The sequence below is a fragment of the Musca vetustissima genome, unplaced genomic scaffold (genome assembly GCF_032173495.1).
Source record: "Musca vetustissima isolate MV318-11 ecotype Yass unplaced genomic scaffold, APGP_CSIRO_Mvet_v1 utg4395, whole genome shotgun sequence".
NCBI lineage: Eukaryota > Metazoa > Arthropoda > Insecta > Diptera > Muscidae > Musca > Musca vetustissima.
Window position 1 is genome coordinate 579197 of NW_026885219.1, and position 15174 is coordinate 594370.

The 15174-nt window shown below is 34.8% G+C and overlaps 1 protein-coding gene across 1 annotated transcript; it reads left to right on the top strand.

Annotated features, from left to right (window-relative positions):
* Positions 1-1826: 1826 nt before the first annotated feature.
* LOC133332349 (transmembrane protein 53) lies at positions 1827-11225 on the top strand. The gene is made up of 4 exons (XM_061540748.1): positions 1827-2287; positions 2349-2712; positions 6084-6224; positions 10998-11225. Exons 1-4 carry the CDS (start codon positions 1827-1829, stop codon positions 11223-11225), a joined length of 1194 nt encoding a protein of 397 aa, XP_061396732.1.
* The last annotated feature ends 3949 nt before the right edge of the window (positions 11226-15174 follow it).

Below are 15174 nucleotides of genomic sequence, written 5' to 3' on the forward strand. Positions count from 1 at the left end.
ACACTGCGAAAACATGGTCACCCACGCACAATTTGTCGACAACTGAAGAAGCTAGCCAAAGTGGTTTACGCAGATAGAGAACAAAATTGCCATATACAAAAATAAGGTTGCGGGTCGGAAAATGTTTAAACCAAGATTTTATGAGCGATATTCAAATGTGCCCCACGTTGAAAGGTGCCCCCTACTTTTTAGTACCTTTAGTACTAATTTACAAAATTCTTTACACATTCTGAATCGCTTATCATGGACAAAGCTGTGTACCAAATTTTACAGTTCTACATCCAACCCTTCCGGTGTTTTACAGTTTTAGTACTATTTTCCAAAAATATTTTTGCAAATCATTATATTTGTATTAGCTTACGCTACATACCAAGTTTCAGATATGTATATCTACCAATTCCATACAAAAAAAATAACTTGTACTTTTTAGCACCTTTTAGTACTAAATTCTAAAATTTGTTCACACATATCACTTGGCTTATCCTAGGCTAAGCTGCATTCCAAATTTCAGAGTTCTACATCTGACCGTTCCGCTGTTATACAGTTTTAGTACTTTTTAGTACCATTTTAGTACTCATTTTCAAAAAATATTTTGGCAAATCATTATATTTGTATTAGCTCAAGCTGCATACCAAGTTTCAGATATGTATATCTACCTATTCCATTCCATATAATAATAGTCCTTTTTAGTACCTATTAGTACTAAATTCCAATTTTTTTTAGTTTTTTTTTTTTGGTACCTTTTAGTACGAATTTCGAAAACCCCCGCCTTATCACACGCCTCCCTCCCAAACCCCACCTACATGCCAAATTTCAAGTTTCTAGCTTTAGCCGTTTCGTCTGGGCGTTGATGATCAGTCAGTCACTTATAACGCAACTCTTATATATATATATATATATATATATAAACCTTAAACTGCAACAGACGTTTCATATATTGTTTAAATATCAAAGGGAAGTATACATGATATAGTCTCCAAGGTCCTTCCGCATTGCTCCACCTATATCTTGGCCACATGTTCTCTTGGAGTGTTTTTACATTACATGTTTTGTCCGTTGCTGCCTACCAGATCCCAGACGCGTATGTTAGGATTAGTCTGATTACACTCTTATGGATCCAGTGTATCATCTTTAGATTAGTATATGTCTGACCCAGTCAACGACGGCCGGTCAACTCGATAGGTTTCGATGGATTGGATAAGTATTTCGGTGCCTACATTGTTAAGAGCTCCCTCGATGTCAACTGAAATATCTAACGTATGCAACCTATATAGTTGTTAGTTATGTTTATTTAGTTTATTTAAACTTTCTCACTAACATGTGATTCGTTCCGATTAAATGGAATTCATTGCTAGATATTTTTCTTGGCACTCCATTAACGGCTAACTCTAAATATCAACCTAATAACAAATGTCATACATTAGTTCCGTTCCAGAACCTAAAAGAATCTACTCATTTTACAGGTTTCCAACTTTTTACTCGAAAACCGTTCCTCAACCTACAAAACTGGTAAAACATTGACTCACATTTAAGAGAGCACAAAACAAAATGGCGGCCTCTTTGAAAACTTTTTACTCGAGAAATTTGTTCGAGTAAAAATGGTAAAACAGGAACGCCTACTTCTGATTGGCTGTTATGTTGACTTTGAAGTATTGCCATCTAATTTTGGCAACTTTTCAAATTATTTTGTACTCTGAGAGCAATTTTGAAATGTTTCCCTTTTACTAGATTTACTATTAAAAAAGTACTGGAACGGGCCAATTATTATTTCAGATTTTAACAAAGCAAACAAGCAATCCTAACTTTAAAAATCCTCAACATCAAATATGGGCGATGCAAAAATGTTCGGATTAGCAACAACTGCAACAACAAATACTACCACAACTACTACATCATCTGTACGATCGGAAAATATTAATCAATATGGTGGCGGTGGAAATATTGGTGGAAGACGTTTTCTAGAATCGGCTGCCCCAACTGGACGAAAACCGGTGACAAAAGGTTCGTCGTCGTCGACAACAACCACAACTGCACCAACACAACATAATCAGCAACAATTATTACAAAATATTGTTAAGCCGAATGATACCTTAGAGTATATAATCAAATTTCCGACCCCTCAATATCGCAATGAGCAAACGAACGGGTTTGAGCAATCAGCGGGAGAAGCGGATGATTTTGTTTTTGTATATAATGATACACATGTGCCGATTGTATTGCTGTTGGGCTGGGCCGGTTGTCAGGATCGTTATTTGATGAAATATTCGAAAATATATGAAGATCGAGGGTGAGTATGAAAAAAATATTGTTTTTTTGCTAGTCAATTAAATAATTGTAACATTTGTTAGGTTAATAACGGTTCGCTATACAGCTCCCGTCGACACTCTGTTCTGGAAACGTCGTGAAATGCTACCGATTGGCGAGAAAATCCTCAAACTAATCTATGACATGAATTTCGATTCCCATCCCGTTATATTCCATATATTCTCAAATGGTGGTGCCTATCTGTATCAACACATATCATTGGCCATACGCAAACATAAGACACCGCTGCAGGTGCGTGGTATGATTTTAGATTCTGCCCCGGGTGAACGGCGTATGCTGGGTCTGTATCGTGCCGTAACAGCTATTTATGGTAAAGAGCGAAAGAAATGTCATTGCGTTACCGCGATTATTATAACTATAACACTGGGCATAATGTGGTTTTTTGAGGTGAGTAGAGTTATGAGAATTCCAAATTTTACCAAATAATATAATAATGATACAACTTATACCCTACTATAGCGTCCATTGAAGTTTGGGCATGTCTGAGAGGTTGGTCAAACATGATTTTTCCGCCGTTATTCTGGTGACCGGATCATAATTGGTTTACGTTTCGTATAGACTGTGGGTTCACTGTATTATTAATATTTCACTGTCTTCTATATTTGGAGTTGTTTCTGTTTGATTCAATCTGGTCCTGATCTTGTCTAAGTTACGAAATGCAGCTACTTCCTCAGGCAATTTCATAAGTGCTGTGTGGTGTAAGGGCCTATACCACATGCAGGATAGACATTATGCATGTGGTCATAAATCCGTGCCCAATACGAACTATACGACTACACCATCTTGAACGTAATTGGGTGGGGGTGAATACTTCTCCACCAGTATTCGCAGATCACACCGCATAGTTGGCTACAGGCCGACCAACCGGTTTGTAAGAAGTTAAACAGTTCTGGAGAAATCACCCACCCTGGGGAACTCTCTGCTTTACTCTACGGGATGTGGACTTATTATTCTGAAACTATACGTACGACTGGCGTCCACACATATAATTGATTACACTGTGCGACACGAAAAATTTTCAGGCGTTCTAATGTACCAATTCTGTTTAGTTGGAGTCCCTGGATCACGAAAATACCTTTGGTTTTTCTGGGTCACTTCGAAAATTAATTTTATAACGGTAAATATAGAGAAAACCGTGGTTTCATGGATTTTCCATTTGAAATTTGAATAACTTACTTACTTTATAAGGGATTTATATTATTCTTTTTTTCTTTCGAAGAGTACAATTTTTCCTTTCAAGCAAGATATATATTTGGTAAATCGGTAGAGTATTGGCTGAGTTACAGCGGTTGGATTGTGAAAAAATACGCATAAAATGACAAAATTTATTTTTCTTCGGACTGTACTATGAAATTATGATATCAAGCCATATAAGTTTTATTATATTACGGGGAAGAAAATTAAATTAGCTTTCGAAAATGATAAAAATCAAAAAAATCGGTTCAAAAATGGATGATTTATACACATTTTTGTATTGTAGGCATATTCTCTAAAGGAACTATGGGTCTATCTCGTTTCCTTTGCCTGTTACAAACATAACGGTTTGTAACAGGAAACGATACAGAGCCATATTTCCTTTAGAGAATATGCATAGAATCAATACAAAAATGTGTATAAGTCATCCATTTTTTAACCGATTTTTTTGATTTTTATCATTTTCGAAAGCTAATTTAATTTTCTTCCCCATAATATAATAAAACTTATATGGCTTGATATCATAATTTCATCGTACAGTCCGAAGAAAAATAAATTTTGTCATTTTATGCGTATTTTTTCACAATTCAACCGCTGTAACTCAGCCAATACTCTACCGATTTACCAAATATATATCTTGCTTGAAAGGAAAAATTGTACTCTTCGAAAGAAAAAAAAGAATAATATAAATCCGTTATAAAGTAAGTAAGTTATTCAAATTTCAAATGGAAAATCCATGAAACCACGTTTTTCTCTATATTTACCGTTATAAAATTAATTTTCGAAGTGACCCAGAAAAACCAAAGGTATTTTCGTGATCCAGGGACTCCAACTAAACAGAATTGGTATATTAGAACCCCTGAAAAAATATTTTTTCTTATTTTGTAGCACAGTGTTATAGAACGTTTCAAACTTGGCCGGAGGAAAGTGTTCACGATGCCCTCAAATAGTGTGGCATTATTCACGTTATCAAAGGCTTTTGATCTGTTGTGTGACACGGTCGATTCTGGTTAATTCTCGACTTATATGTGTGGAGATGTTGTTGTGCCGTGTTGCTTGCAGAACCCATGTTGATTCGCAACTGGATAGATTTTCCTAGTGCTGGGGAGGAGTAATGCTTCAAGAATCTTCGTTACGGGTGACAAAAGTGAAATCGGCCTGCATGACACATATTTGCTGGCATCCTTGGCTGACTTTAGTGTCGGAACCACCCTGAGCATTATCCAAGCTAGGGGAACGATTGATGACTTTGGTCAGGCACTCAACTCAGGACTCGTCCAGCTATTCAAGCATATTCCGTCAGGGCCCAACGCTTTAGATGACTACCGTTGCAATAAAATAACTAGTGCGTCTCTTCGCATCAGTCACAGATTCGTCGTTATTTGTTACTGAGGTCCCATCATCCTTCTTACCAGGGTTCGGGAGCGAATTAACCATTGTCCACAGTTTAATCACACCGGCTTCAATGTTGCAATTCTTCAGATGTTTCAACCATTTATTTATTCATGAAATCCACTATCTAGCCTATTTTTCCCCGAAGACTGTTTGCAATTAATTTGTAGAAATGGTGAACAGAGTGTTGCATAAGGAAAGTTAGGACCCCACCTCCACTTCTTTTGCAATTCTTCTATAGAACATTGTAATCATCGCAACGCTGTAGACTTCAATTGACAATGAGCTTGGTTTCCTGCGCCGCCGCGACCCAATTATTCTTTCTAATACCGTTGCAATAAAATTGCAGAAATCGTACACTGCCAGGAGTAGTAAAAGCAACGGTGGTGTTAAATATTGGACTGCAGTTGAAGACACTACGATGGAAATCCGTACGTCGAAGAAGATGACGTCGTGAACGAAGACTAGCTGGGGATTGTGCTGTAACAGCGCTAGCAACATAATCCTGTTCGTTGTAGCCCTGCAACCAGGTCTTAAAATCATTTTTGTAAATAAATCTTATGATATCACCTATTTTCTGTATTGTACTTAGGTGTTATTGTACAATATTAAGATAAAACGTTGGTCTTAATGAACCCATATTTTTAGTTTTGGCACGATTTGTTACGAATTCGTTAGGCAACAGTTTGCAATCTCTGCGTCCATTATGTGCCGCCGACATTCAGTTTCTCTTTTTCGAGTGACATTTTGGACATCTAAGTGACACTGTGTTGAGGTGGAGATACACGTTGATTAAATTTAATTCTAGGTCATAGTTTACGTCAGTTTCAACTTCGAGTTCAGATATGGATAGAATCATGGCACAATGAATAGGTTGTCCATTTAGAGCAGCTGATGTCTTGATTAACTGTCAAAGTGGGTAATTTCTACTTGAATTCGATGTGCAAAGTTGCCAACCATTTGAAATATTACATGGAAAAATTTAATAGATAATCGAGACAAAAACTTTTTTGTTTTGATACATCACCTTAAAATTGCATCATGGATGGAATATTTCAATGTTCGCTTAATTATTGAAATTAAAAATAATAACAATTAGAAACAATATACAATTTATATTTTTTAATAAATTAACATCTTAAAAATGTTTAACTTTTATTTCTCTTTTTTAGGAAACATTTTCTGCATTTAAAAGCCTATTCTGCAAAACCGAGCCAATACAAACCAATCCCTTCAATGATCTGAAAAACGAACCAAATGAATATCCGCAACTATTTTTGTACTCCAAAGGTGATGTTGTTATACCACATACGGTAAGTTGTCAATTAAAAAGTAAAAATCGTAAGAGTTGAAAGTTGGAAAGTAAGGATATGTTAAATTAATATGTTTTTTATGATAAAATCTAATAGAATTTGTAGAAAAAGTCAGCAAAATGTTGAGAACCAATGAAATTTCGATGACTATGTTGAACCCGTAAATCAATACATTCCAAATTTCTATATTTCCTAGATTATACCATTATTTCGAATGGATTATTCACTCCACTTTTTAATATTTTAGTATTTTCGGTGCAGCTTCAAATATAATCTTACTGTCTAAGATGAATATATTTTTCCTGAGAGATGCGACTTCGTTTAGTTGTCATTCTATAATAAAGTGTGTATATCCATTAAATTGTCAGAAAATATTGACATGTTAACTGGAGTAGCTCAGTCTGATTATTAGCTATATCTAAAAATTGTGATTTTAGTCTTTTTCTTACTTGCATAGTGTAACGACAAGTTTCCTCCAAAGACAAAATTTATATTGAAGTGACTTTGAGTGAAAAGATGCAGTTAAGTTTTCAAATTCAGAATACTTCACTTTCTTTAGAAGCTTAAACTGATACACAAATTTCATACACTTAAATTCTTAAACTTTTCAACGTTTGGCTCTGTTCTGCTACTGTACCGCACTATAGATAATTTGCCCTGTTTTTGAAGCAAAAATTAATAACAGCGGTTTTAAACGATGTTTTGACTTTTTAATGATTTATATGTACAAGAAAGGGAAAACGCAGATTTCCACAGTAGAAACCGGATATAACGAACAACGGTTATAAACAACTACACATATAACGAACTAAGCTAATTCTTTCTCAGATATTTCCATTAGTTTTCTTAAACATAACAACCGGTTGAAAACGATTAGGGTAGTAAGTTATAAAAATGTCGACCCCGCGATTAGATTTGTGAAGGAAAAATTATTACAATGTTGTATGTTTTTGCAGAATGCATTAATTCACGATTAATTCAGGACCCATTTATACTCCTTAAGGTTATTAATATGTAAAAGTGAGATAAAACCATGTTTACTACAGTTGAACACGATTATAATAAACACTGGATATACTGAACAACATTTTTTCATATGCAATTTTTTTATTTTTAATCAATGATGAAAAAAGTAAATTTTTGCTGGTTTATATTCTAAAGGGAACTCAAGCCCGCCATTTCCTCTTCTCCACTTTTTAGATTTTTTTTCATAATCTTTCCTTCGACGTCCTATTTGCGGTTAACGAGTCATGTTATTTATTTTGTAATAAAAAATCGAGTGCATTTTTTTCGCGGAGAAGTTCTATCTTCTTATGACATTTGGTCCATCTTGATAAATGCATGCGAAATAACCTAATTTCCTTTTTTAATTTTACGTATTTTTCGTCCATTTTGTTGTTTCTGTTTCTTTTCTTTTGTTTTTTTTTTCATCAAACCAAATATCGAAATTTTTTTTGTTTTTTATTCTGAAGTTCCCTACAAAAAAAATGATATATTATGAAAAACGCAAAAAACCGCAATATGGGACTTATTGGAATTTATTTAGAAGGCTTTCATTAATATATATCAGTTGTCACAAGATCGGACAAATTTAAACATTTTAGTAAAAATCTATCTAAAATGACTTATGAATAAGAAATAATCCAATTTCTTTTATTATAGTCAACTATGTAAATTTTGAATCGCTACACAAACGTATTAACAAATATTATATATTAAATAAACAGCACACACGCCAATACTCTCCATGTTCAATTTTTATGTTTATGATTTGTATTTAGCGGTTTTAAACGTTTTAAAATACGCCTTAATTACTTAATTGTTTTATTTCTTTTATTTTATTTTCAATGTTTAGAGTTTGGCAACGATTTTCGCCGCTTTTAAAACACTATTACGCAAAAAATCTTACAGAATCATAAATTTTGACATGTTTTCTTTTTAATGCATTAAAAAAAATTTTATTTGTTTCGATATGTTATCTTCCACTTGAACTATACTACGAATTCGTAAACTTCCTTCGTGAACCATGAGTTGGCTCACTTTTGAACTGGTGCATCCGCATCCATTCGCACCGTAGTCGCTACCGTTCGATACGTCTGGCTATGTCCATGTCATTGTATAGATGGTATAACTCGTAGTTCATTCGACGCTGACATTCAGCGTCGATGCAGATCAGCCCTTAGATTTTTGGGAGAACTATCTTCAAACACTCCCAGAGCTGACTCATCTGCTTGCGCAAGTACTCATGCGTTAGATCCGTAAACCAACACAGGTAGTATCAGCGTCTTGCAGAGTGTGAATTTGGTCTGGCGAGGGGTGGCCTTGCTTTTGAGTTCCTTACTCAGACTATAGTAGCTTCTGTTGGTCAACACTATTCTCCTCCAGATTTCGAAGCTGATGATGTTTTGTTTACTACCTCTAAGCTGTAGTTTTCAAGTTCCACAGTTGGTCCTAGTCTACTGGACGTCTTGCAAGTTGATACCGTCATCTTGGTCTTTTCGCCATTTACTGTCAGTCCCTCTTTGGCAGACTCCTTCTGAATTCATTCAAAGTTGGCTTGCAATTTCTGTTCAGGATGTTAAACTGGTCACACGGCAAACTTCCACCTTGTCTGAGTCCTCGTTCGATAGTGAATAGCTCCGAGAGGTCCTTTCCGTCTTTAACTGCTGACCTTGTGCCAGATAAAGTTATCCTGCATAGTCGTTCACACAGCAAGCTTGATAACAATATATACCGTCATCTCTTATTGGTTCTGGGGTATCTTCTTCACCGCTACTATTTGATGCCAGAAATGCTCCTTCCAAATCCTCAACACGCTGTGGGTATCTGTCACCAGGTTTCATTCTTCATCTCTATGCGTGGTTTTATATTTGTCGGGATCGGTATCGGTGTTGAGAGTTTCTCTCTCTCTCAGTGGTAAATTGTGAATTGTGTTGGAAAACATTACCACAGGTAGGAACAAAAAAGTACGAAAAGGTACCTGAAATTCTACTTCAAATGATAATAAATCATAATTATCGATAAATATTGGCCAATATTTATACCAGTTATTTGCATAAATAATATATGTTATAATTTAAGCGTAAATGTATTCAAGAATAATAAAAAAATCTAATTTTTGTTTTGGTACGTTTATGTCAATTCGTACCTTTTGTGAACAAAAAGTACGCTTGTTACAAAATTAAAAATAGCGCAACTCTAATTACTCTCTCAAGAGAGAGAAACTCTCAACACCGATCCCGATCCCGACAAATATAAAACCACGCTATAGGAGGATGTGCTCGCACCAAAGCAGTCGTTTTGGTGTTATACTCGTTGGTAAAATTCATTCAGACTCCTGTACATATCGATTTGCTCACGCTCACGTTATTCTTGTTTTTTTTTCTGAAAATACGTTTCTTCTCTCTACTTTTCTCCCGACAATTCTCTCTCGCATTGCGTGTTGCTACTGTTTGCAGAATTGCCATGTACGCTGCGTTAAGTGGGCCACACACCTCAAACATGTGCATTCGATCGGTGTGAAGCTCCTAGCCCACACACGTCAAACGGATCCATTAAACTTCATTTCATATTTATTTTTGAAGCGTGAAGATGGACCGCGATAGTGATGACGGAAAAAAGACGAAATATTTTTATTTAATATAAATGTATTAAATACTTTTATTTTATTCCGGGAACAACATTTTTATTTGCCACACAGTAGAATATGTGTAAAAACATCAAAAAATCTTCCAAATACATATGTATTGAATTTGTCCGCTGATCCGCACTCCACGAAATTTCTCAACAAATGAGAAAATATCCACACACCAGGCCACAGACGTCAAACATGTGCGCGTCGCACAACGAAAAATTAAAAATTGTTAATATCTTTCGATCGGTGTGCGCACCGGCAAATCGGTGTGAACACCGTACCACACACGTCAAACATTGCTTCGATTCACACCGATCGAACGCACATGTTTGACGTGTGTGGGCCACTTTATTCACCACAGGATACACTTGATAGTACCATGGGTTTCTTGATGGTGGTGTTTGTTGCTGTTTGTAGGGAGTGGACAATTCTTTGCCATTGCGCTTCTATATTATTTTCGGGACAAGGAGTGCTTTCGACTAGAAAGTTTCCGTGTTGTGTCAGATCTCACCTTTGCTGCTATATTAAGACAAGTGCGAACCATGTCTACTACAAGGTAGTGGTCCGAATCTACCATACTGGATGAATGTCTTCCGTCTATCACAACATGATCGATTTAATTTCTCATTTTTTGATCGGGAGAAATCCATCTAGCTGCTAACTACCATATTTGTTGGTGCCGCGAAACTAATCAACCTCATATTTTCCCTTCCGATTTCTGTACTAAAATCTCCTAACAGAATGTTAATGTCATGGCCAGGGCAGCGGTAAAATATGACTTTAGTCTTTTCATCTTTGTATTCCGTCGGAACAGGGGGCATATGTAGAAAAACTTCGCTTATATACGGATTATAGCAATTCGCTTATCTACTGGAGTGAATCTGGAGATCGTTTAACTATAAATCCGCAAATCCAAATTTATGTCTCGTTTCATGGTAGCTGTAATACAGTGCGTAATCATCTGATTTACTTCCGCCTGTCCCTTTCCATCAGATTTCCTATAAGGAAATAATTTCGGCTTTGTACTTCTTGACTACATCCGCCGCCGAAGCGCAATTTGACTTTCAACTACTACAACTTTATTTACATATCTCTCTATTTTTATTTCAAATTTAAAACTGTTTTTTTATTTTTTCCAGGATATTGAAAATTTCATTACTTACCGACGACAACAGGGCGTTGATGTAAGCTCTGTCTGCTTCGAAGATGCTGAACATGTAAAAATCTATACAAAATATCCGACACAATATATACAGTGTGTTTGTAGTTTCATCAACAACTGTTTAGCGGCACCCTATAAACCGCCAATGGAAAGCTTTAATAGCGCATCAACCACACCTTCATCAACTTCAATGAAATATGAATAAACAAAAATTGAACTCTTGTATGCACACATGTGATGATATCTTTACATAGTATCCTATTTGAAAGAAAGAAAAAAAGATTTGATCGATTTTCTTTTCAATTTTAATTATAACAAAACAAAAAGATGATAAACAAGTGTTTCTTTTATTTCCTTTAAACTAAAAAAAAAAACAACAAAAATACTATTAAATAAAAATAGCCGAAAAAATAAACTCAAACAAAAAATGTAAATCACTCAAAATATTATTTTCTTAAACTAGGATTGTTGAGAAATAAAGAAGTATAATCAAAGAAACTGTTCTGAATCTTTGTGGTTTGGTGATATTGGTAGAGTATATTGAACCAAAATTTTATTTACATTTTTAGCTCCCAAAATTAATGACATCTTAAAAATTGACCTCGGTATATATACGAGCAACGGAAGTTTTCGAAATGTACTCAAATCCAATCATATTCATGGCAGTGTAGCAAGAAACAAAGCTATCCTTTGCTCAGAATGACAAAGAGAGGTTTGTGGAATTTTGAGAAAAGTGGTGTTTAGTGACAAAAGTAAATTCAACATATTTGACTCCGACATATGCCATATTGTGTGAAGGAATCCGAACCGTTAAATATGGAGGAGGTACAGTGATGGTTTGCGGTTGCAAGTCAGCTTTGGGAGTAGTTAAAATTGTGTTTATAGATTGGGTCAAAAATAAAAATTTAAAACATTCCAATATTTACGTCTATAACAAATATGTGTAAGGATATAAATGGAATATATTCGATGTAATTCATTCGAAGTTCTGTTCAGGTTCATTGGTTCCCAAAATTAATAACTCTTTAAACAACTTTTACGTCATAAAAATGTACTTAACAAATCTTCCTTAAAGTTAAAAATGTAACTCTTAGATTTCTAGGACAAAAATAAAGAAAATGAAATCAACTCCAATGTACAAAAAAATACCGAAAATTGGGGGGTACTGTTATATGGGAGCTATGCCTAAACGTGGACCGATATATCCCATCTTCGAACTTGACCTGCCTGCAGACAAAAGACAACCCTATGCAAAATTTCAGCATCTTATCTCAATTCCTTCAGAAGGTAGCGTGATTACAACAGACGGACGGACATGGCTAGATCGTCTTAGAATTTTACCCTGATCAAGAATATATATACTTTACAGGGTCGGAAATGATTATTACAAACGGAAAAACAAAACTAATATACCCTCCATACTATGGTGGAGGGTATAAAAAATGCTTCAAATTCGTGTAATCTACAAAGATTGCATCAATGAAAAGGCGATCGCCCTGATACTGAAATAGCGCTTATTATATGGTTTAATGAATTGGGATGACGAACTGATTTGAATGTTAAATGATGCAGATATTTTGGTTTCGGACAATTCTGTTGAAGAATATCATAATAATATTCATGATGAGGAATCCATTGCACTATGGGTAAAAAGTATTATTTTTTGGCATAAAGTCAATTTTTATTTGTTTTCATATTTTGAAATGTAACTAATTTCCTAAATGTAGATACCCATATTATGCAGTGTATACCATATTATGTATGATAGTGTATCATTTTTGAATGGCACTTCTGCCCAAATTTTGCTTGTTTGATAGTGTGGCCTCACATGATTGTCATTCATCAGGCAACCACAAAAATATTTATGGTTGTTGGACAATCAGTAATCGATAAAAAAGTTGACAGTCAAAAATGATGGTGTGTACACCGCTTTAGAAAAAAACATTTAATATCAATGCGAGTGGCAACCCTTTTTTTGCTGATGAGCTTTAAAAGTTAGCAGTTTGAAAGTCACATTGTTTTGGCGGTAAAAATCAGCTAAGTTCGAGTGCTTGTAATTTGACAAAATTGAAAAAAAATAAAATTTGTAATTATGGAAAACGTTAGTGCAGGTATGTAAAATTAAGACGAGATGCACTTTTTGTCTGTGAAATGTTTTGTTTAAGTATAACTTTATATAAAATCTATAAATTGTAGTTTTGTTCCGTGGAGTGTAACTTGTGAATGGCAAAGTATTGCAAAAAGTTGTAAATGCCAAGTTATTAACAAACGTGTTATATTTTGTGCCAACACTAGTTTTTACTGAAACATGTGTCTGCTGCGCTTATTGAAATTTGGAGCAGCAACAATCGCTCAGAAGATGAACTTGTGAAATATGTGTTACAGAATATTATTAATATCAGTTTAAATGAAGACCAAATGCGTTTGACATCAAAACAAGTTAAAGATTTTGTTAATTATATAAAAGAGCATTTGCCAAAGTTCAACCGTAAATTAGAGCGATTTAAAACTAAACATTCAAAATGTATAATTATAGTAATGGATGTTTCCCTAACAGTATGTTTCCCCAAACAAAATAGGTCGCCCAAAATTAAATTATGAAGACGCTGGACCTAGTCTAAAAAGGAAATTAGCTTCCGAAGTTGCTTCACTAAAGTTCATGCTACTACGGTTTCAGCCAAAATATCCAACGTCAGAGAAGACATGGCCTTTGTTTTGAATAAAGCAGTCAGTAATGGAAATATAGTAAGGAACAAACTTTTTGGTATATGCAGTTATAAGAAATAGTGCTCCAAATCATATGAAAATTGGTAGGTCTTCTTGGGAGCATAACAAATGTATACAAACCCAATTTCACTTCAATAGATTTAAAATTAGAGTTTATGCCAAAATAAACGTAAAAAAATCGTGCATTGTAGAAGTTTCCATTGAAATAATACAATTTTGTACAGATAACGAAATTGAACAAAACTAATTTTTTGAAAAAAAAAAATAGAATCGTTTGTTGCATGTTCCATAAAAAAGAAGAGTAATAAGATTACAGAATTCAATATATTGTTTAAGCTATTGATTTAATTTAAATAAATATATGTATTTGTTTTTAATAAACTATAATTTTATTTAAACAAGGACATACGTTGTGTTTATTCCATGACGTGTATATCAGTATTCATTTATAGACCATTAAAGAGTGGAATTCGGATATAGTCCTAATTCGCTTATAGGCCACAAAATATGAGCAACTATGGTTGAGGACTATATGCAAAAACTACTGCACTTATACCGTAGTTTTATATTTTTAAGGAGAATTTTATACAAATTAGCATACTTTCTAACAAGTTTTGTACAATCTCATTTGAAATATTCGTCCAATCACATCAGATTCGCTGCCAAAGTTGCCCTCAATTATTACGGGCTGGTTCTGTCCCACTTATCTCTTTACGATTGGCCTCAAATTATCCTTCGGATTAAGGTCGAGACTTTCTGCTGGCCACTGTGTTATTTGAAAATTTTGCTCACCAATATATTCTGTCACGATTTTGAACGTGTGTCTTTAATCACCGTCCTGCTCATAATTACTTTTTCTACACGATAGTCGTTCTTATCTACCAAGGCCGGTTTATATGACTTCTTTCATTATTATATTGTCAATTTTTTGCATCGGTCCAAGATCTACTAGTTAAAGCCAACCCATTCCATAGTAATTCCTCAACCGTGCTTCACATTAGGCCTTTAAATTAGTTTTCATCACCAATAATGCTTATTGTCGGATTGAAAACGGTTGAATTTGGATTCGTCGGACCCGATCACACATTTCCAGTCGATCACTGTTCAACGTTTGGGCTCGTTGAAAATTGTTTACCCTGATTTTGCAGTTTTTTTTCCCATAATACAAGTTTTTGTTTTTTTACTGCTGCTATAGCCAATGTCACGCCGTTCACCGATTAACAGGTGGAGTACTAACGAAGCATATTTTGGTATTAAAACTTATCAATTCACTTTTCCCGTGGGTGCACACAACTTAGAAGCGGTGTACAAACTCATATTTGAAGTTTGGGAACAACGGAATATCTTTTTTTGTACCCATTTAGCCACTAATTGGGACAATTTGAGTCTCTTTGCCGTTTCCAGGGTATAACAGCTTCTTTCACGCA

Coding starts and splice junctions, on each gene's coding strand:
- LOC133332349 (XM_061540748.1), top strand. CDS start 1,827: ATGGGCGATGCAAAAATGTTCGGATTAGCAACAACTGCAACAACAAAT. Junction 2,713..6,083: donor GCATAATGTGGTTTTTTGAG/GTGAGTAGAGTT, acceptor TCTCTTTTTTAG/GAAACATTTTCTGCATTTAA. Junction 6,225..10,997: donor ATGTTGTTATACCACATACG/GTAAGTTGTCAA, acceptor TATTTTTTCCAG/GATATTGAAAATTTCATTAC.